The sequence below is a fragment of the Prunus avium genome, chromosome 7 (genome assembly GCF_965620075.1).
Source record: "Prunus avium chromosome 7, drPruAviu1.hap1.1, whole genome shotgun sequence".
NCBI classification, from domain to species: domain Eukaryota; kingdom Viridiplantae; phylum Streptophyta; class Magnoliopsida; order Rosales; family Rosaceae; genus Prunus; species Prunus avium.
The window spans coordinates 32,724,694-32,745,812 of NC_142290.1; the positions used below are offsets into that span (position 1 = coordinate 32,724,694).

The 21,119-nt window shown below is 38.8% G+C and overlaps 6 protein-coding genes and 1 non-coding gene across 7 annotated transcripts; 4 read left to right on the forward strand and 3 right to left on the reverse strand.

Annotated features, from left to right (window-relative positions):
• Window positions 1-500: 500 nt before the first annotated feature.
• On the forward strand, window positions 501-574 carry TRNAN-GUU (transfer RNA asparagine (anticodon GUU)). The gene has a single exon. It is a non-coding gene; the product is annotated as a tRNA-Asn (tRNA).
• A 58-nt stretch (window positions 575-632) lies between these two features.
• On the forward strand, window positions 633-2,667 carry APC10 (anaphase promoting complex 10). The gene is made up of 6 exons (XM_021977922.2): window positions 633-1,061; window positions 1,163-1,223; window positions 1,327-1,419; window positions 1,541-1,611; window positions 2,196-2,300; window positions 2,399-2,667. The coding sequence occupies exons 1-6, from the start codon at window positions 883-885 to the stop codon at window positions 2,466-2,468; spliced, it is 579 nt and encodes a 192-aa protein (XP_021833614.1). The 5' UTR covers window positions 633-882; the 3' UTR covers window positions 2,469-2,667.
• A 606-nt stretch (window positions 2,668-3,273) lies between these two features.
• TLP2 (tubby like protein 2) lies at window positions 3,274-5,810 on the reverse strand. The gene is made up of 5 exons (XM_021978018.2): window positions 5,461-5,810; window positions 4,614-4,970; window positions 4,435-4,522; window positions 4,176-4,305; window positions 3,274-4,084 (listed from the first exon to the last, which is right to left on the reverse strand). The coding sequence occupies exons 2-5, from the start codon at window positions 4,968-4,970 to the stop codon at window positions 3,421-3,423; spliced, it is 1,239 nt and encodes a 412-aa protein (XP_021833710.1). The 5' UTR covers window positions 5,461-5,810; the 3' UTR covers window positions 3,274-3,420.
• Window positions 5,811-9,843: 4,033 nt separating this feature from the next.
• LOC110773468 (laccase-11-like) lies at window positions 9,844-12,354 on the forward strand. Its single transcript, XM_021977993.2, has 5 exons — window positions 9,844-10,026; window positions 10,158-10,309; window positions 10,419-10,792; window positions 10,921-11,844; window positions 11,933-12,354. The coding sequence occupies exons 1-5, from the start codon at window positions 9,844-9,846 to the stop codon at window positions 12,061-12,063; spliced, it is 1,764 nt and encodes a 587-aa protein (XP_021833685.2). The 3' UTR covers window positions 12,064-12,354.
• Window positions 12,355-12,584: 230 nt separating this feature from the next.
• RUG2 (Regulator of chromosome condensation (RCC1) family protein) lies at window positions 12,585-14,818 on the reverse strand. The gene is made up of 4 exons (XM_021978009.2): window positions 14,471-14,818; window positions 13,858-14,074; window positions 13,382-13,694; window positions 12,585-13,298 (listed from the first exon to the last, which is right to left on the reverse strand). The coding sequence occupies exons 1-4, from the start codon at window positions 14,788-14,790 to the stop codon at window positions 12,814-12,816; spliced, it is 1,335 nt and encodes a 444-aa protein (XP_021833701.2). The 5' UTR covers window positions 14,791-14,818; the 3' UTR covers window positions 12,585-12,813.
• A 740-nt stretch (window positions 14,819-15,558) lies between these two features.
• Window positions 15,559-18,671, forward strand: LOC110773322 (Galactose mutarotase-like superfamily protein). The gene is made up of 10 exons (XM_021977838.2): window positions 15,559-15,711; window positions 15,785-15,919; window positions 16,023-16,136; window positions 16,467-16,518; window positions 16,937-17,074; window positions 17,256-17,354; window positions 17,667-17,764; window positions 17,987-18,094; window positions 18,191-18,272; window positions 18,439-18,671. Exons 1-10 carry the CDS (start codon window positions 15,644-15,646, stop codon window positions 18,502-18,504), a joined length of 960 nt encoding a protein of 319 aa, XP_021833530.1. The 5' UTR covers window positions 15,559-15,643; the 3' UTR covers window positions 18,505-18,671.
• A 457-nt stretch (window positions 18,672-19,128) lies between these two features.
• On the reverse strand, window positions 19,129-20,109 carry SYP112 (syntaxin of plants 112). Its single transcript, XM_021977810.2, has one exon. It carries the CDS (start codon window positions 20,089-20,091, stop codon window positions 19,189-19,191), a length of 903 nt encoding a protein of 300 aa, XP_021833502.1. The 5' UTR covers window positions 20,092-20,109; the 3' UTR covers window positions 19,129-19,188.
• Window positions 20,110-21,119: the final 1,010 nt, after the last annotated feature.

The window sequence follows — 21,119 nt, forward strand, 5'->3', positions numbered from 1 at the left end:
TGGAGGAAGGCTGATCACCATCATGAAACACATTAATCCTCACTTTTGAAACAAGAAAAAAAAACTCAAGAATATTGGATCAAAATTGCATCTTCATTCAAGATCACTGGGAGAGAAGAAATACTATTGGGATCGACTGATCCCACTGAAGTTGCATATGATTCTCCACTTTGTTTTCTTTTTGTGTTTTCTACAAGTGATATCATAGATTTGGGATCGAATAAAGGACTTTGAATAAATATATTAATTCTTTAACCGATTGAGCTCCGACACCCTTATGCATCAACTTTGATTATTCATGAATCAAAAGTAAAAACTGGTGAATGAAAAATGACGTCATATAATCATAAGCAATTACATCATAAAGTTATGTGGTTTAATTTCGGATACAAAACCTTTATTTAAAAAAAAAAGAAATCGGAGTCAAAAATAAAATAAGTTAGGTGGTTTAGTATTGTAATTAATATATGTAAGAACTATATGGGACGATATCATCAAAAGCTGGGGTAGCTCAGTTGGTTAGAGCGTGTGGCTGTTAACCACAAGGTCGAAGGTTCGAACCCTTCTTCTAGCGCGACAATTTTGTCCATTTTCTGTTTTTAAAACCGCCAAATTAACCAGCGCCTTTAACATAACCCTGAAGTCTATAACACTGCGAGAAACTACAATTCAAAATTTCAAAATCATGAACAGAGTCGCTTCATTTTTGCAGACTTGATTTTAATTTTATGATATAAAGGGTTTTGCTTTGATTGATTCTTCGCTTCAGGCTGCTCTCTAAGCTAGGGTTCGGGGTTTTTGTGTTCTTGATCAAATTAGGGTTTTTCTTTTCTTTTTTCTTTTCTTCTTCCTGTTCATAGAAGAACCATAGAAGAAGAGGCCATGGCGACAGAATCATCAGAGGGAGAAGAGGAAGGGAAGCTGACAGGAGGGAACCAAGTGCTAACAGTGGACGATGATCTCAGAGAAATGGGCAAGAAGGCCGCTTGGAGTGTCAGCTCTTGCAAGGCCGGCAATGGCGTCTCATCTCTCCGTGACGACAATCTTGATACTTATTGGCAGTCTCTGCTTCAATTCTCTTTTCCTTTCTTGATCCCTCAAAAATACGAAAATGCAAAATGAAAACTTATAATTGTTTTGTTATTTTTTGCTTCGTTTGCAGATCGGATGGTGCGCAACCTCATTTAGTAAACATTCAATTCCAGAAGAAAGTGAAGCTCCAAGTATGTGTGAAAGTTTCTATCTTTTTGGTTATTTAAAAATCCAAAATTTGATTTTGACTAATGGGTTTTGTTTTTTCTCACCAAAAAAACAAAACAAAATCAGCTTGTTGTTCTCTATGTGGATTTCAAGCTTGATGAGAGCTATACACCTTGTAAGATCTCAATTCGTGCCGGGGATGGCTTCCACAACTTGAAGGTAATATGTTTGTCTACTTGAATGATTATATTACATATCTCCTTTTGTGCTGTATTGCTATGTGATCTTGGCTAAGACCCAATTTGATTAACTTTGGCTATGGTGCTGCAAATGTTTTTAGGACATAAAAACTGTTGAGCTCGATAAGCCAACGGGTTGGGTTCATATATCATTGTCTGGAAATGATCCTAGGTAAGCAGTGAAAGCATTATTCATTTTTTAAGCTTTAGTAGTTACCTGGATTGCATATTTCTCCTTGTTATTCCTGGGTTGTAGTTTTGTTTACAACATTGTTACATCTTTGCATGAAATTATGACTTGACGAGCGGTGGCTCAACAAGGTTCAATTGCAAGAGCTTACATGAATAACATGTAGAATATTATTGTTAAGAAATTCAAAACTTGATAGCTGTTGCATTCTTCTTGTTTTGATCTCTGATACTTCACTGAATAATAATTGGAGCTCAACTCTTTTTTCTATTCTGTCACATGGAGGACCTTAATCTGGGAAAAAATTGGGTTCAGTAACATCCTCCTATTTCAATTTATGGTGTGACAAGTATTGATGATTGATATATCAAAGATAAGCGAGTTGATTGAATTATATGCTTTTGCCCTTATGTGTGGTTCAATGACATGATGGTGAAATATGTTTGCATGTTGATATGTTTGAGGAATGAGATATGCGTAAAGAAATGTTTCCCAGAATCTGACGATGATGTTCAATTTCTCGAAATGATGTTCAAGTTCTGAAATGTATGCCAATATGTTTGCAGGGAAACTTTTGTCAATACTTTTATGTTGCAAATCTCCGTGTTATCAAATCACCTTAATGGAAGGGACACTCATGTGCGGCAGATCAAAGTTTACGGCCCTCGACCGTGCGTCACCTTATCTTTTTCTTGCTCGTTAATTGCTGATTATGAGAAATATTGTGTGATTCTTTGTTTATGTTTTCCATTTTATTTGTACGGCGCAGGAACCCTATTCCGCATCAGCCATTTCAGTTTACTTCAAGAGAGTTCATCACCTATTCTTCTGTGAGATGAGAAATGTGACCTGGCATAGAAAGAAACAGATGGGAAATGTTGGAGCTTGAACTGAAACCGGGATCGAATCCATAAACCATAACCTAATCACCATGAGGAAGTTTCTCTGTGTAATATCTGTAACATTATGATGTTATGTCCACCGGCAATGAAAAATGTTGTTTGGTACTTTTATGGCATGATTTGAATTTTCATCTGAGTTCTCTAGAACAGCTTTGAATTTTTGTTTCCTCTTTTGGTGGGGGTGTGAGCTGTGCGTAGGCCTACATTGCCTACTTGAAACATCGTTGTCCAGCAGTATTAGAATATTAAACAATAAAAACATCATTGACCATCGAGCTCAGACTTGAACTTTAAGTAATGAGCTTTTGGATAATACCAGTTATGAGATGCTAAGCCATAATATAAAGCAAGAATCCATGTCGTTTACAAAATGAAGTATGTGTCACTTAAAGTGCCAAGCATGACTCATGCAAATCTCTTTTTTCAACCTTTTCAAATGCAATTTTACTTTAGATCATCGACTTTTTAAGCGTATCGCTTTTGTCAGATTTGCTACATCATCCGTTGAAAATGCTCACACAAGCATATATTATTCTCATTTCCACAAGGACAAAGGATAGGGAAAGTTCTACAATGCTGGGATTGTCTGGATGTTGATCCAAGTTAAAAGCGTAAATGAAATCCATGGGAATTTTACAATCTGTACGGATTCTGGGGCATGCATCATAGAACAACCCTATATAGATAGGATCCATTTTGCCTCACATAAAACAGCTTACAAGTCAAATTTGGGATTGGCGGCTTTCAGAAAAAGCATCAATTGATTGAAATAGCTGTGAATTTCAGCAGTACATGATCGAGCATTACGAACTTCTTGGTAGAACATGCATATGGTTCAGAATTAAATGACAAAATTCAGGAAATGACGATCATGTTCTACACTCAAGTGTCATTCACAAGCTGGCTTGGTGTCGAAGCTGCTTAAGCAGATTGCAAATGCCTGGAAACAGGACAGGGGGTAGCGATAATCCACGGTGAAGATGTCTTTTCCAATCTTTCCAAACTGTAGGATTACCCTCTCTTGTTCTTCAGCTGAAACATTGTGGGATGGAACAACAGCTGCAACTAGCTGGAAATTTTTTACAGAAGCCACCGTAACACGCCCTCTAAAATTAAGGCACCAGCACTGTAACTGCTCATGCCACCTAGGGGACTTATTTTTCAAAACCAGCGGTTCTGCGCCCTGGACATGTGTTTCAGAGAGGTTTGTAGAGCTGTAACCAGTGACTAGCTCCTTTTCTGTTGAACAGGGTGAGGGAGCAAAGTGCTCATCATAGGCTTGTGAGAACAACGTTGGTGTTGGAGCGGTGCCCCCCTCCTGAATAGAAGAGACAGGAATAGAGGGCATGGCACAGTGCATTCTCCTTGGGCCTCTTGTGCGGAGAATATTGAGCTCATAACAGACGGTTCCAACACTGTAGTTACATGCTGGTACTCTTGGAGAAACCTGCTTAGAATGGAACCTTCGAGATGATCGACTATTTGTTTGAGGTACTGCATCACATGGAGGCTGGCTGTCATATACGGTGAACTTGGTACCCAAAAAGTTGGACCTGGAAAAATTGTTTTTTGAATAAGTTGTCAAGAGCATAGCCAATGAATAACTTGACAAAGATATTTGTAAGTGTAATAGCGTACACTTGCCTCAATTTACCAACATATGTACTGCTGGCTCGAGAAAAATCATCTGCAACCAAAGATATAATGAACTCTGTGCTTGTTGCCCTTCTGATCCTTTTGGCCGCTAACAATAATTTATCTTTCTCACCCTCAGCTGTCAATTTAATAATATTAGTGAACATCACATTTCTTTTCATCAAGATATTTGAGGAAAATTTTATGTGGTGGGTAATTTAAAACGAGAATGATGAAAAGAGCAAATAACCCCTAGGAGGAGACTTACAAGGCACCAGACCGTAGTGCAGATAAAATGTGGAAGTTTCTCTATCCCTTCTAATGAAGCATTGTATTGGAGACTGGCGAGGCCCCGGCTACACAAAGCAGACCAAATTAACACTATTTCAGAGAAGGCAATCAGTACACGCAAACACAAACTTTAGGGGAAGAAGTAAAAAGCAACACCTGCTTCAATGAGATTGGAAATGTGAGCCTTCCGCATTGCTCAGGAGTTTTGACAATCTCCCTCACAATGGCCCTCCATGACTTACAAACCGAAGCACAAGAAACAACAACAGCTCGAGCAGGCCATGTGGTTTCACTTTCTTCTACCCTCTGAATTATGTCCAAAAGCAATTCCGGAGGTAAATTTGCCCACTGACCCTGTTGAATCAAATCAGATGGAGGGTTTGGTGCCAGATCAGGAGCAATATGTGACATCATCCTACTATGCCAATGCTTCCGGTCACTCACTCGCTTTGACATGCTCCCAATTCCATCTTTCATCTCCCTCAGCTCGCGAACAAGGCCTTTGAACGACATCTACACATAGCGTATCAATCAAAATATAACATGAAACCAAAACCTTAGTAATTTCGGTATCGAGTACATGACACCCATTATCTTCAATTTGAATCAAATTCAAAATGTCAACGAAGCCATATTCTGTGAGTGCATTGAAGACGCTAAATCGGCCAAAGTTTTGGCATTAACATGGCTACATTTACGAGAAATCTCAAGAGAAACAACATAACTTCTCTTCCCACCCAAAAGTTCAAATCTTTTCAATGCCTTTAAAATTTCTCTCCTCCGTATCAAAACCTCTTGAACCAGCATCAACAATATCTATACAGAAAATCTGTAATTTCTAAAAGACCGCATTATTTTTAGCAATAATTTAAAAAAAAAAAAATTTATTTTCTATCATTGTCTCTGAAAATGACAAACTTTCGGCGATCTGGAAATTAAATAATTAAAAATTGAAAAACCAATCGCTAATCATTAAAAAAAAGGCGGAAAAACAAGAACCAACCTGTTGAACCAGCTCGAAAGCTCGCAGCTATTTCACGACGACCTAGAAACGGAAGGCAGGCAGAGGAGAAGTTCTAGAACGTTCCCGGATCGCAAATCGGAGAACCACGGCCAAACTCTCAGACGCCGACCGTGTGTTCTCCGACTTGGGTATTACTTCAAGGCCCTCCTAGATCGCCTTCTCATCGCCGCCACCGCATCCGCCGCTGCCACGTCAGTACCTCCACGGGGCCCACCGCAGAGCTTCGATCAGCAGCGCCGACCAAGCAGCAGAGCAGCAGAGTTTCGTTTCTGGCTCGCTTGCTCGCTCGGTCGAAAACGGATCCCAGGCGCTTTTTTGCTTTCTGCATTTTGGCTGGTTTTTATTAGTCCGTTAAAACGAAAACAACGAAATTATGAGCTGTAAATTTTCTGTAATTTTCAATGGCGGGGGAATCTGGTGTGCCACTCCCACTGCTGGACCCACTGTGTTCGTACACGTGGCAGATTATTCCAGCTTTTCTTGTTTTGATTGATTTGATTTGGTGGAATTTGTTCTATTGATAGAAGCTAGTATGAATTTAGGAATGTTTTTACAGCAAAGAAAGAAAATGTCTTTAACCCTACGAATTATAAATGCAGAGAAAGTTTTTTTTTTTTTTGTCAGAATCTAACTGGACAAAAACCCCAAATAGGGAAACTTAGTTAGTGTGCATTATCCAATGGTTTATGCTTGAATATGCTTGATATTTTTGGATTGTGGAGATCACAAATACAAATATATTATTGCAATGCTTTTAATTATATCCTAAAGGCTTATTATCATAAAAGGTCCTTAAGGTTTACGAAACTATCAGATTGCATCCTTAATGTTTTTTTGTGTCATTGGTGGTCCTCAAGGTTAGTATGTGTGATCACAAATGGTCCCTACCGTTAGATTCCGTTAAAAACTCCGTTAGTTTGCTGATGTGGCGTATATATATATCACAAAACATCCCTGAGGTTTACACACCTATCACAAATGGTCCGTGCAATTTTTTTTAATTTTTTCCATTTAAAATTCATAAAATTTTGGTTTTCTTTTTTAAATCTTATGAATTTTAAATTATTTTAAAATATATATTGTATTTTAATACACATGACACTATATTATTTTAGATGTGGGCTCCACATATATGCCACATCAACAAACTAATGGAAGTTTTAAAAAATAATTTAAAATTCATAAAATTTAAAAATGAAAAAAACCAAGGGTTTAGGGTTTATAAATGGTCCTTAGGGTTAAAATCCTTATATAAATGGTTTTTTCATTTTTAAATTTTATGATTAAAAAATTAAAAAATTTCGCAAGGACCATTTGTGATAGATGTGTGAAACTCATGGATGTTTTGTGATATGTATATATGCCACATCAGCAAACTAACGGAGTTTTTGACGGAACCTAACGGCAGGGACCATTTGTGATCACACATACTAACCTTAAGGACCACGAGTGACACAAAAAAACATTAAGGATGCAATCTGATAGTTTTATAAACCTTAGGGACCTTTTGTGATAATAAGCCTATCCTAAATTTAATGGTGACAATATCAATCAACAATATTCTAAATTCTCGAAAGAAATTTTGTTTTCGGTCATAAATTTCTGAAAATAACTCAAGTGGTAAGAAAATGTGAGAAATAATTAAGATAAGTCAAGAGTTTGTTCGTCTTTATTTCTCCAATGTGTCACTGTCGACATCTTTAATGAGTACTGTATATATATATACAAGTTCTATACCTTCTCTTCTTATAAGTTGATTAATTAGGTTTGGAAGGAGGTTTTTATTTCTTATTTACTTGGACTTTTTCTGGGGAGAAAAGTTTCACTTGGGATTTGACAAGCAAACTTTCATGGGACTTCCAACCTTCACATTGGAAGGTACAATAATGGTAGGTTAGGTTTAACTCAACATGCTTGGCAATGTCGCAAAAGTTGAATAAATTAATCCGCTTGTTTTTCCATTTAAAATGGAATTTCCAAAGTTTTGTTTTTTTTTTTTTTTTTTGTGTGTAAATGGGGAAAAATGTGACAAAGATGTACAATAAGTACATAGATAACCTTAAGTTCGCTATAAAATAATCAATTTTTATATAATTTTTAAACTATGGGCATGTTTGGGAGTGTTTCTGAAATAGCTAAAGCGCTTTTTGACAACCAAAAGCACTTATGTTGGGTCTATGGGTAGGGATAAGGTTTTCTATTTTGTTTTTTCCGATGTGGGGTGAGTTGCGGGTGGGGAAGGGGGTGGTCATTGGCTGCTATGATTTCAATTGAGGATTGGAGTGGCTGAGCTAGGAGATGGGGAGGAGTTGTTCTGGGTCAATGAGATGAGGGGCTGGTTGTGGTGATTGGGTGTGTAGAGTAAATTTGTAGGGGGAAGAAAGAGTGTGGTGGATGTGGGAGGGTGGGCTGCTAAGAGGGGAGGCGGCATTGGGGAAAGGGGTGGTCTTGGGTCTAGGTTTAGGTCGGAAGTCAATTAAGTGCTACGATGGTGGGGAGAGGCATGATGGCGATGCTGGGGAAGAAAGGCGACGGCTGTGAGGAGGGGGTTTTATTTTCTCTTTTCTTTAATTTTTTTCCAAATTTTTATTTTTATTTATTTTTAATGATTTAACAGAAAATTGAATGAAATGTTGAGAATTTGAATTGCGGGGGGAATTAATAATAAAATTTAGTTCAACTCCTTAATTTTCTATAAAAAAAAAGTTATGGATTAAATTAATAATTAGGTACAAGTTCAAAGGTCAATTCGGCGAAATATCCACATCTTTATAATAAAAGCACTTTTACTAAAAGTACTTATGAGCATAAATACTTCTAAACAAACAGTTCCAAACTAGCCTTTATATTCACCACAAATTTACCAAACTCTACTTATCAATTTCAAATCTCAATATAGTTCTTTTGTCTTCAATTTTTTTTGGGTACTTGTATATCAGTTATTCACGATGAGAACAAGTTGTTTGCATGCATAGTACTAAAATGGGTAAGTGGGGTTGATGAAGTGGAGCCTAAGAGTGGCTCTTCCACTGAAGCAAGCCATGTTCTTGACCTACTTGCTTTAATTTGTCTGAGCTGAATTATTAGGAGAAGAGACTGGTTTTTTCTTGCCTTAGTTGGATGGAGCATAGGCCTCTTGATCATGAGGCATGCCACGTGTGATAATTGATTGACTTGTCACATTCGATAAGGTTGGAACTTGAGACTTAGGCACCATATTCATCCTACTATATACTCTTTGTTTTTCACAGTCTCTTGTCAGCTGACGGATCATCGTCATTGTAATATGAGCGACTCTATGATCCTTTGCCAAATCGTCGGCATTTTTTATCACAAGCAATGGTCTTAAGTTCGAACTCCCATAATACATTGATAGTATTGTGAGAAAATCCTCCTCTCTCGATATCATAGCACTACTATTCTCATTGCTCAACATTAAAATATTCATTCACTTTATTAGATATGTATAATGATGAGGTCTTCCTGTTCGACGTGGGCTTATGTTTTATCATATCCTTCTTTTTCTTTGTCAGACGTGGGCTTATGCCACTCACCTTGTTATTTGCTTCATTGTAGAGAGGACCTATGCCATTGCCAAGTTGAAAGCTCATTGGTGCTTCATATAAAAGCATATTCTAAAATGCAGCAGGGAATTGTTTCAATGATGGGGGCCTGCTAAAGCTCAATAAGGCTATATTTATATATGTATATTATATATATGTGTGTGTGCGTGTGTTTGTTCCATTTGTTTTTCCCTTATGGAGTTGGCTAGAAGCAAGAGGAAGCCTCTTTCCCAAGTACCTTAATGAAAACAGCCCCAAAATACGCATAAACAACCATAATTCTGATATCAAAGAAATGCCAATGAAGCTTACAAGTAAGAAAAAAAATGGGTTCTGATATACCAGGGGCCCATAGGATTAGTAGGCAGCACTCTAGCTACAAATAACTCCTCTGGAAAATGACATCTGGCCCACATAAGCACAGCAGTAGTGAGGCATTTGCATAGATGGCACTTTGCAAGAACTTCCCTTGAAGGTAAAGCTTAGCAGGGCTTGTAGAACTGGATTTGGGGGGTTTGGTTGGTGCAATTATAAAAAATGCACCTTTTAAATATACCTTTATCCATCTTTAACCCTCAGGTTTCTAAAATTTTCTCCTTGGTTTAGCAATCCCAGCCTTTAAGTTAGTCAAAGGCAATGTGTGTCCCTTTCAGTGTTTTGCTTGCAAGGTTTCATGTACATCACCTTCACAATTCTTACCTAATTAATGAGCCACACAAACCCCTTTAACAAACTCAAAAGAAATGCAACATATTTGCCTCTGCACATTCATATAAATATATTTGGCATCTTTGTCTTCATGCCTCATTGCCTCATTGCCGCATCAAATAAACACACCACAATTGAAGTTGTGATCACCAGAGAGAAAATGGCTAGCAGCTTCTGGAACAGATTCTTTTGTGGGTTGGTGTTTCTTTGCTTTGGGTTTCTTGGCTTAATCACTTCTCCAGCAGAAGCTGCCATAAAGAACTACCAATTTGATGTGAGTTGTTTCAAATGCTTTAATGTCATTTGCATGCACATACAACCTTCAAACAACATTTGAAAAAGAAAAGAAAAAGTTGTACTTTGTGCATGGCTTTCCATTTGATAACATCCTCTGTGTTTTCACAGGTCCAAGTGAAGAATGTGAGTAGATTGTGCCATGCAAAATCCATTGTTACTGTAAATGGAAGGTTTCCGGGGCCGACCATCTATGTCAGGGAAGGAGACAGAGTTGTCATCAATGTTACAAACCATGCTCAATACAACATGTCAATTCACTGGTAAAGAGTTGAACTAAATAATTAACCAAACAAACAAGTGATCAAAATCAAAACCAAATAATCAGCATGCCTTAGCTTATAGCTGATTGAGTTATATATGTTCTTACAGGCATGGAGTGAAGCAATATCGAAACGGTTGGGCAGATGGACCGGCTTATATAACACAATGTCCAATTCAGACCGGAAGCAGCTACACTTATGACTTCAATGTAACAGGGCAAAGAGGAACTCTATGGTGGCATGCACACATTCTTTGGTTGAGGGCCACCGTCCATGGTGCAATTGTTATCATGCCTAAACAAGGCACCCCATTTCCTTTCCCACAACCACACAGGGAAGCTGAAATTATACTCGGAGAATGGTGGAATGTCGATGTGGAAGAGTTTGTCAAGAAAGCAAACAACTTGGGATTGGCACCAAACACCTCTGACGCACACACAATTAATGGGAAGCCAGGGCCTTTGTTTCCTTGCTCTGAGAAACGTAAGCACAATTAATCAGAGAAAACACAAGAATATGAAATTTTGGGCTCAAGTCCAAACCACAAAGGTGGTTGGCATGCAAATTGCAGAAGTTCTAATTTCGATTTTGTTCTGTTTTTCTTGGTTTAGATACTTTTGTTATGGAGGTTGAGCAAGGGAAGACCTATCTACTGAGAATAATCAATGCTGCTCTCAATGATGAACTTTTCTTCGCCATTGCCGGTCACAACCTGACAGTGGTGGAGGTTGATGCAGTGTACACAAAACCATTCACTACTCAAGCCATACTAATTGCACCTGGTCAGACCACAAACGTTTTGGTACAAGCCAATCAAGCTTCAGGCAGATACTTCATGGCTACTAGGCCTTTCATGGATGCTCCAGTTCCCATAGACAACAAGGCAGCCACAGGAATATTCCAATACAGAGGCATCCCCAACACTGTTCTACCAAGCCTTCCTCAACTGCCTGCCTCTAATGACACATCCTTTGCTTTAAGCTATGGCAAGAAACTCAAGAGCTTAAACACGCCAAATTTTCCAGCAAATGTTCCTCTCAAAGTTGACAGAAAGCTCTTCTACACAATTGGTTTTGGAAAAGAACCCTGCCCAACTTGCCTTAATGGAACAAGATTTGTTGCTTCCTTGAACAACATCTCTTTTGAGATGCCTCAGGTTGGGCTTCTACAAGCCCATTACTTCAATCTCAAGGGAGTGTTCAAAACTGACTTCCCTGATAGGCCACAAACTCCTTTCAATTATACTGGTGCACCACTTACAGCCAATCTTGGGACTTCCACAGGGACTAGGCTGAGCAAGATTGCCTTCAACTCTACTGTTGAGCTGGTGTTGCAGGACACCAACCTTCTAACAGTTGAGACACATCCATTCCATCTCCATGGATACAATTTCTTTGTTGTTGGTACTGGGATTGGGAATTTTGATCCTGCCAAGGACCCTGCTAAATACAACTTGGTTGATCCTGTTGAGAGAAATACAGTAGGAGTTCCCACAGGTGGTTGGACTGCCATTCGTTTTAGAGCTGATAATCCAGGTATGACAATTGCAAATAATTATTTTGAGTAATGTTACATGTACCACATTTACTTATTATATGCTTTGCTTCCTGTTTGAATGTCTAGGCGTTTGGTTCATGCACTGTCATCTGGAGCTTCATACAGGCTGGGGACTGAAAACAGCATTCGTGGTAGAAGATGGACCAGGATCAGATCAATCTGTTCTGCCTGTGCCTAAGGATCTTCCGCCATGCTGATGCTTCATGGACTGTATTCGGATCAATCTGGTTTAAGTTGGACAACAGCCTACTTACACTTCTTGCAAAAGTTGCAGAAGGTTTCTTGAGGGTTACAAACTGTTATCAAATTTAAAAAGAATCAATTTGTGTTAGACTGGAAATGTAACAAATTACACCATACTAATATACTGTGTAATAATTGTTTGCTTTCATCATATTTCTTCTGATTGATACTGGAATCGTTTATATAACCACATACTGTGTACTTCCATTCTGATGCATCTTTACATGTCCACTTTTTTGAATTCAGATCACAACCTGAAAAGGGTTGAAGCTTTGCAGAACCTACCATCTTCTATTCTCTTGTGCCTTGTGAACGTTATCCAGCATAATATAACATTGTCACTTTGAACCCCACAATGTCACAACAAGGAGAAAATTACATAAAGAAAAATAAAATCACATGGTATGTAGCACAAGAAATTTGGAGATGCAGACATAACAACATTCTGAAGACCCACGGGATCAAAGTTAGGAGATAAACAAGATAAAACGTTAATCTCTACATTAGCCGCACATGTTCCATCTCTACTTTAAAATGTAGCATTCAGCAATCTATATTTTTGTTTCTCCCTTTGACCTGAATAATCATATCCTAATAGAAGCTCAGATGAACTTACAAATACATTGGAATATATAAGCCAGAAAAGAGACAATCATAAGCAAAACCGCAAAAATGATGCAATTACAATCATTCTGTCATACACATCATTCGGCAATGAGGACGAGATTATGATCAAATCCGGACACTGCTTGTAAAACTTGACAACCCTCTACAGAGTCGAGCAATATTGGTTCAGCTTCATCACAGGAGCTTCCTAACCCAAGCCTTCCATTCTTACCACAACCCCAAACCCACACTTCTCCCTTGGATGTGAGAGCTATGGAATGCACACGCCCTCCTGACACCGTGACAGGAATTTCCCCTTCCAATCCTTCAACCACCAACGGAATATTCTCAGATCCACCTCTTCCAAGCTGAGAGCTCTGATTCCACCCCCACGTAACAATGCCTTCGGCCCCTCCTATAACATTTGATGATGGAACCTGGCAAATCGCCAAAGAATGGCCAAGCCCTGATGCTATAGACGTGGGACGGAAGCTTATGTCAACAGGAAACAACCCTAAATCCTGTTTTTCTCTGCCCAACTGACCATATACGTTGCTCCCACAGCTTAGTAGTGTTCCATCACCTGAAACTTTAAAGTTAGAAAAGACATGCACACATGAATATCTATATCTGTATAAGCATATCAATGAACACAACACTACCTACCACAAAGAATTAATGAATGATCAAAACCACATGCAATGTCTACAACTTCAACAGAATGTAGTTCTCTCACTAAACTAGGTTCCCAAATTATTGGCATGTTATTCTCCTTCGCCATCCCTTCTAAAACCAGCTTCTCAGCAGCTTCCAGTGTTGAACTTGACAGTTCCCTATTATTCAAATCTCCCCGTGAATCCAGTAGAGACGTCTCCAAAGATTCTGTAATGCTTCCTAACCTACCATCAGCTGAATAACCCCAACCAAACAACTTTCCATCCTCAGTCAGTGCAAGAGCATGCCCCCAACCAAACGATACCTGCCAAAGAACATGTGTGCCCCAAAAACTTCCTTCTTATGAAGTAAACAACATTTAAGCATCCTAGGCAAAGCTCTTGCAATTTATTTATTTTCTGCCAATTGTGAGTCAATTGTTGCATCATAGTGTATAACAAACTCCTACCTCAAGCATTAGAGCGCACCTTAATTATTTTCTCTCCTGCAAGTGCTTCAACTCTGGAAGGCACCACAGACTCTGTTACTTGATTTCCAAGACCAAGTTGGCCGCGCTTCGACTTTCCCCAAACCCACAAAGAACCATCATCTCCAATGGCCGCAGAAACAACACCAGATGCAAATGCAGCACAAACATTTACTTGATCCAACCCAGATACTTTCTTTGGTTCATTCCATGAATCTCTGCCACCAATAACAAAAGCTTAACACGCAGTAACTTACCATTTCATAATACACATCAAAACATGATAGGAAATAGTCAAAGAAAAACTCTAAAAAATCCCATGATGTTTCATTAGCGAGATAACGATCAACAACTCCATTAAAAAGAGGCTTCTCATTATAACCCAAAAACAAAAACAAAAAATGCACTCTCATGGTTAATCTTGGCCATGCATACATACAAAACATATAAGTGCCCAGAAGAAACTATTGACTCAAAAATAGGACCACGGTTATGAATTAGCACAAGGACCCTTTCGATGCAACACAAAAGAAATACATATGGAAAGGGCTAAAAAAGGGTTAACTTGTGCTGTTTCTTGGAGCTCGAAGAAGCTGAAAAGCTTTCAGCTTTACCTGGGAGAAGGGAGACCACGGCCGAGCTGGGCTTCAAGGTCTCGGCCCCAAGCCCAGAGCTGGCCTTGGGAAGTCACGGCAAGCGAGTGGTAGTGTCCGGCGGTGACGCTGGTGACATCAGAAGGCAGAGAAGGGACCCGAATAGGCTCGTATGCGTACACACCAAGGCCCATGAGGGAAGTGGGCAAACCCAGAGCTCCATGACTTCCGTCCCCAAAGCTCATCACAGCGCCGGTTGTGCTGCTCATACATCTCTGTAACCTTTGGATGATCACGTTCACTGCCCGAGGGCCCTTCACCAGCGATCCCACTCCTGGCATCGATTACAAATTTCATTTCTCAATCTCAATTAACTGCTGATTTTGTTCCGCAATTCTGTTAGTCAAATTTGGGCTGTTTGAGCCCAAGGGTCGTTTTGTTGGCACAGTACTTGTTCATCATGGTCCATGGGCCTTGCAACAGCACCATTAAACAAGGAGTCGTTCTTTGATGATGGTGCCATATATCGATTATAAATGTGGACTTTCATATTAGCCGCACGATTAATTTGAATAGGGACTTCACTTAAGTTTAATAAAATGATCTTACGGCTAATATGAAGATCCACATAATGGGTCCATATATAACACCCTCACTAAAGAATTTTGCTAAACAAGAAGCTCAAGTCATTGATTGAGCTGATTTGACCAGTCATTATAAGGGGTCCAATATAACTCTGCAATTAAACAGATGGCTATTAAGAATTCCCTCGTTATAAGTATAATCCTTCACTATAACCCCTCATTACAATTTCCCTGTCCCGAATATTTGCTTATTTATGATACGAAACCAACCATGAAATGAACTCAGACTGAAAAATCAAATTATGATTGGATTGTAAGAAAGAATGACTCCTTACGTGTTACGGGGCTAAATGGGTAAACAAAATGAGTTGGGCTTGAGCAATAGGAGCATCGAGCTGGTCCAAACCCACTAACAAAACTGGATTGAGCCAGATGACTGATTTTTTCTTAAGACTAAGAGCCACTCAAAACAACAGAATAGCCGAATTTCTATTTTGGGATACTTGGGCTTGGCGGGTGGTGGCACCCATTGACATTGATCTGATTAACAATCACAGAAGATATATGGAGCGGAACCACACAGTCACACAAACCAACCCACTCGAAGAAGATGGCGATGGTTTCTATGCTCATTTCACTCCCTACCCTGACTACTCCAAACTCCTGCCGAGTCAACCGGTGGGTTAATTTCTTTCATTCAACTCGGTAACTCATCTGCTACTTGTAAAACTCACAAAACACACCCACACAGGTATTGGCAAGCACCAAAAAGGTCGTCTGCAATGGCTCTTGCAAGTGCCAACACAGAGATTGCTACTACAGGAGTGAAATTTGCAGAGGGTGAAGAGAAGTTACCCAAGGTCGTTTTGACTAGCGCTGGTGGCAGGTACATTGGATTGATTTTGTGGGTTGTTGCTGAATTCACATATAAAAATGAAAGATCGACTCTTTGATTGTGAATTTGTGAATTTGTGAATTTGTTTTTGCAGTGAGGCAGATATATATCTGTTTGGTGGTTGCATTACGTCTTGGAAAGTTCCAAATGGAAGGGACCTCCTTTTTGTTCGACCTGATGCTGTCTTCAATAAGAAAAAACCAATCAGGTTGTTTTGGATTTCGTGGGTTCATTTTCTTGACTTTCAATTTTGAAAGTAATTTGCTTTATCTGTTTTTGTTTAGAGTTGAGCCATACAAACCATTATGCTTCTTGCTATATCTGTTGGGTTTAAGCTACCGGTTGACTTTGCAATGTGTGCTAAAACGAGAACAATTTAAATGATCATTTCATTCACAAAGCTCACTTGGTTTAGTTTGGAAATGTGGTTACTTGCCTTTGTGTTTGTATGTTTTAAGCGTCTGAGTTCCTTTGAATAGTCATTTTGCCTGAAAGCTTGGGATTTTCGTCAGATACTGACTATTCTCTCTTGGGATAGTGGAGGCGTTCCACATTGTTTTCCACAGTTTGGACCAGGCGCAATTCAGCAGGTACGGTACTCTATTTTTTTTTCCGAATCCACCAGCATTGTTGCCTTTAATTGTATCTTTGGTTTTACGAGCTCAATTGATTTTAGTGGTCTATCAGATACACCGTTCTGATGAGTGCCAGCAAATTAAAAACCTAAACACTTAAACCCCGAGCAATGGCAATTGATGGATATTTTTATATATAGACTACGAAGATTTGAAGTTTGATGATAGGTTTGATAGATTTCTTGATAAAATTTACAAAATCCCACTGCTTAAATGTGATATGGTGGTAGTGAGTCTACTGACATTGTTGCCACCATTAAGGATTCCCGTCTGGAGATCCAGATCTTTGTTATGGCTGCATGATGTATATATGACTGCATTATCAGCCTTCTGCTGTTGTACTGAGGCTTGGAGATGTTTCTTCAATTAATAGCATGGATTTGCAAGAAACCTGGACTGGTCCGTCATTGATTCTGAAAATGTGCAAGGAGATCCTGCCATAACTTTAGAACTAAAGGATGGTGAATACAGTCGTTCCATGTGGGATTTCAGCTTTCAAGCTTTGTACAAGGTCAGTTGCAGATATCTCTCTATAAAAATGATGCTTGTCTAGCTCACACTGGTAATTCACTGCCACCTTGGTGTGCACCATGTTCTACACAACAATACTGTGTTAAACTACATGCACAATATTGAATTCTGCATTATGTGGATTAGGTAACAAAACTTCTAATGTGTTCCAATGATTGCAGGTCACTTTGCAAACAAAGAGCCTTTCCACCGAACTTGTAATTAAAAATACGGACAGCAAGCCATTTTCATTCAGCACCGCATTGCACACATACTTCCGCGTAAGTATAATATTCTCCCTCAGTGATTCAATTGTCATTCTGGCATAACGAAATTAGCAGTGTTGAGGACTCATTTGAGGTGGAAATGATTTAGATATTAAAAAAAGAAATTGGAATTGTTAGAAGAATTGAATATGGAAGTTAATGTAGTAGAATAAAGATAAGGAGAAATTCATATATTGTATATAATGACTTCAAAAGTCTGAAAATACTAGGAATCGTACCTCCATATGCACAGATTTTGAAATTGATTGCATTAAATGAGTGTTGAAAAATGATTGTAAATCATTAAGATTAGCCATTATCATGCAGGCTTCTGCACAAGGGGCATCGGTTAAAGGTTTGAAAGGCTGCAAAACACTGAATAAAGATCCTGACCCCAAGAATCCATTGGAGGGCAAGGAAGAAAGGCCTGTATCATTTTCATGAAATGCTTCTATCACATGATAAAAGCAAAATGAATTCAATTCTTTCATTTTCAGTTTATTGGCTGGGTAAATGAGGTTAATGGGGCAATGGGTTTTCATAATTAAAATGCTATTATCATAGCTTATTCACTTTTCTGCAACATCTTTAGAAACCCTTTTGGCACAGATTGCTAGGCATTTCTGATTGTTATCTTAATGACACAGGGATGGGGTCACTTTTCCTGGATTCGTGGATTGCGTATACCTGGAAGCCCCTAATGAGTTGCATCTTGATAATGGCTTAGGTGACATAATATCTATCAAGAACACTAAGTGAGTGTAAATCTCTGTTTCACAAGTTTAGGTAAGATTTTATCAAAATAACTCTGTTTCACATGCTTGACACCCCTGTTCTTTTTTCTCGTGTAGTTGGACAGATGCTGTTTTGTGGAACCCCTATCTGACGATGGAAGCATGCTACAAAGATTTTGTTTGTGTGGAAAATGCAAAGGTAATAACTTCCCTGTTTCTTCAATTGTGACTATTTGAACTTGAACAAAACGGGTTTGTCTATCTAATACTGCCAATTCCGGATATAATCCAGACAGTATGTATACTCATCAGACTGCTAAATTGATTCTATTTCTGCTAACTGTAAGATGACATGTTCATTTCAGATTGGAAACGTCCAGCTGGAGCCTGGTCATACTTGGACTGCTACACAGCATCTTAGCATCAATTGAAGAGTGGCTGATCACTGTTATTCAATTTTGTAGAAATAATGTATCATCTATTTTCCTCTGAGTATTTTATTTGGTGTTATACAAAGCTTTGAAGCTACAAAACAAGTAAAGCTTACTAATAATGGGTGATCCTGTATGCTTTCATTCTGAATATAGTGTTTCCTCTCTCTCTCTCTCTCTCTCTCTCTCAATTTGCACTAGCCAGCTCCAGCTCCTCAATTCGCTACTGGATTGCTGTTAAACAAATTTCGACCGGCCTAGTTCCCAAGCAGAGTTATGGATTTTATAATTTCAATGAGCTGCATATAAATTCCTCAAAATCCAATTCCGAATCCCGAACAAATGGGAAATTTACAGAGTAGCAAAGATGTAGCACTGTCATGTTTATGCACATAGGAAGAAACCAAATAAACTGAAGGGAAAAATAACTAACCAAAACATAGTTTGAAATTCTCAACTCAATTAAGCAAATCTAGTTCATTAACATTCTCTGTCGATTAACAGAACCTCAAAATACATAAAGAGAAGTACTCTTCTCAACCAACAAGCAACAGCCAATAAAGCGGTAGATAAACTACTCTATGAGCTCAGAAAGCTCAGGAAATATTCACAGACCCCTGAAACCCCTCAACACTATCATCCACTTCAGTTTTTAGACCCCATAAAAAATTCTGACTCTTCTGTTCAAGACGCCAGCGTAGAAATGACACAAACCAGAAGTATAATCAGAACCACAGCCCAAACCCAATAAACCCATTTCTTACTCTTCTTCTTCATCTGGCTGGCATAGTAAAGGCTGTTTGTCCCTCCATTGATAAAATAACTTGCATTGGCCACGTTCTCTTCAATATTGTCAATGTCTTCACCTTGTGCCTCAACCAGAACAGCCATGTCAAGAAACACCTGATGAAGCTTGTTCAGGCTTCTCTGGATATCCATGACTGCCTCATGTCTAACTTTGTTCCCCATATCCAATTCTGTCTTCCCCTCAAACAATTCAACTTTCAAACTTCCAGAAATCATCTTTTCGATCATCTCATCAGACGGCAACTCACCGATTGCGCTATAGTACCTCCTCTTGAGATCTTCCTTGTGATCTGCAACAATCTTTTCTCTCAAAGATTGGAAATTGTCCATCATGTCCCTAAGCTTGACTCTCAAGCCACAAGTGATGGACATTCTGGTCCGGTCAACAGTGCTTCCTTCCTTGTACGCATCCGAAATTTTTCTACTGATCACATTGGACTTATCAAGCGCTTCAAGCCTTGCCTTGACAATCCTCGCCTTTCGAAGCACTGCCACCATATCGCATTCCATCCGGTCTCTAAGCCCGCGAAGGATCTTGGCACTGTGGGTGGACTTTGCCTCTTCATTCAGGCTCTGAAGATCATACAAGAGATTGGTGATCTCTTCCATATCGCTCTTGATTGGTGTGACTTCTTGGAAAAACTGAGAGAGGTTTTCTTGGTCTGACGGGTTGAGTTGGCCTTGGCCTGCTTCAACATCAAGATCGGCTTCGAGGTCCTTCTGTGCCTGTTTCTTCAGTTCCACATAACTTAAGAACGATTTAGTCATCAAATCATTCATCTTTGCAAAGAATTTGCAATACCCACCTGCAAAAAAGTCAGAAAAAATTGAAATTTGGACAGGAATGCACTCGTTGACAAAACAAACAATATGAAAATGAAAACCCAGTAGAAACTGAATAGAGATTCACTGAGTATATTACCCTCTCAAATTCAAGAACCGAATCTTCTTCTCAAGAACACAACACTTCTTTGTTACTCTGCTCCAAGAGAACTGAATTTCACACATGAAAATGAGACAGAAATTGAAAAAACTCATCAACGTGAACCAAAAACCATGTAGAAACCACAAAAACAAACAAAACCAATTTCATAAAGCTTCGCAATTTCAAGGTTTGAGGTCTATCAGAGAACAAGAATTAAAGAAAGAAACGAAGAAATAAAAAGTGGGGTTCCGTGAAAACCGTGAAGAAATTTGATGGCTCTGTTTCTATCGCCGACTGTTACTTTCTTATCACTGTCACTGTGATTTTTGACAGTGGGGTTTTGGAAGAAATGTAATCCAAGAACAGAGAAGAAGAAACTCTCCGATGAATGTGCGAGAGAGAGAAAGAGAGAGAGGAGGGATCGCAATCTTTTGGGTTGGTTTTCCTTGTGTAACCGCTTAAATTTTAAATTGCCGTTGACGATATATAGCCGTTAATATTTGTTCTTTAGGAAAGGCGGTAGACATGGACGGCGCCGTTACTGAGGTGTTAGTTAAAACCGTTTTTATTATTTGAATCATTTTTTTTTAATCTTTATCCATTTGTAGAAGAACGTGATATAAAAGATAGTACAACTTTGGTTAAGCTAAAAAATAAAAAAAATAATTACACCTTCGTTTTTTTTTTTTGGCCAGAAAATTACACTTTTGTTTAAACTCTACCATATGGAAAAAATAGAATTGAAAAAACAAAAGATTTAAAAAAAACTTTTAAAGTCACGCGCGAAATTTAAAAAAGGCATTTTGCACTTGCAGAAGAGCGTGTGAAGAAGTTAGTCTAATTATTTCCTATTCAAGAGCACAATGAAATGCAAAAATTGAAA

Coding starts and splice junctions, on each gene's coding strand:
- SYP112 (XM_021977810.2), bottom strand. CDS start 20,091: ATGAATGATTTGATGACTAAATCGTTCTTAAGTTATGTGGAACTGAAG.
- LOC110773468 (XM_021977993.2), top strand. CDS start 9,844: ATGCCTCATTGCCTCATTGCCGCATCAAATAAACACACCACAATTGAA. Junction 10,027..10,157: donor TAAAGAACTACCAATTTGAT/GTGAGTTGTTTC, acceptor GTGTTTTCACAG/GTCCAAGTGAAGAATGTGAG. Junction 11,845..11,932: donor TTTTAGAGCTGATAATCCAG/GTATGACAATTG, acceptor TTGAATGTCTAG/GCGTTTGGTTCATGCACTGT.
- TLP2 (XM_021978018.2), bottom strand. CDS start 4,970: ATGTCGTTCAAAGGCCTTGTTCGCGAGCTGAGGGAGATGAAAGATGGA. Junction 4,523..4,613: donor TTCCAATCTCATTGAAGCAG/GTGTTGCTTTTT, acceptor TGCTTTGTGTAG/CCGGGGCCTCGCCAGTCTCC. Junction 4,306..4,434: donor GCACTACGGTCTGGTGCCTT/GTAAGTCTCCTC, acceptor TTAAATTGACAG/CTGAGGGTGAGAAAGATAAA.
- LOC110773322 (XM_021977838.2), top strand. CDS start 15,644: ATGGCGATGGTTTCTATGCTCATTTCACTCCCTACCCTGACTACTCCA. Junction 15,712..15,784: donor AACTCCTGCCGAGTCAACCG/GTGGGTTAATTT, acceptor ACACCCACACAG/GTATTGGCAAGCACCAAAAA. Junction 17,355..17,666: donor CATTGCACACATACTTCCGC/GTAAGTATAATA, acceptor ATTATCATGCAG/GCTTCTGCACAAGGGGCATC.
- APC10 (XM_021977922.2), top strand. CDS start 883: ATGGCGACAGAATCATCAGAGGGAGAAGAGGAAGGGAAGCTGACAGGA. Junction 1,224..1,326: donor AGAAGAAAGTGAAGCTCCAA/GTATGTGTGAAA, acceptor AAACAAAATCAG/CTTGTTGTTCTCTATGTGGA. Junction 2,301..2,398: donor AAAGTTTACGGCCCTCGACC/GTGCGTCACCTT, acceptor TGTACGGCGCAG/GAACCCTATTCCGCATCAGC.
- RUG2 (XM_021978009.2), bottom strand. CDS start 14,790: ATGCCAGGAGTGGGATCGCTGGTGAAGGGCCCTCGGGCAGTGAACGTG. Junction 13,695..13,857: donor CAGGAGAGAAAATAATTAAG/GTGCGCTCTAAT, acceptor GTTCTTTGGCAG/GTATCGTTTGGTTGGGGGCA. Junction 13,299..13,381: donor TCATTCATTAATTCTTTGTG/GTAGGTAGTGTT, acceptor TTAAAGTTTCAG/GTGATGGAACACTACTAAGC.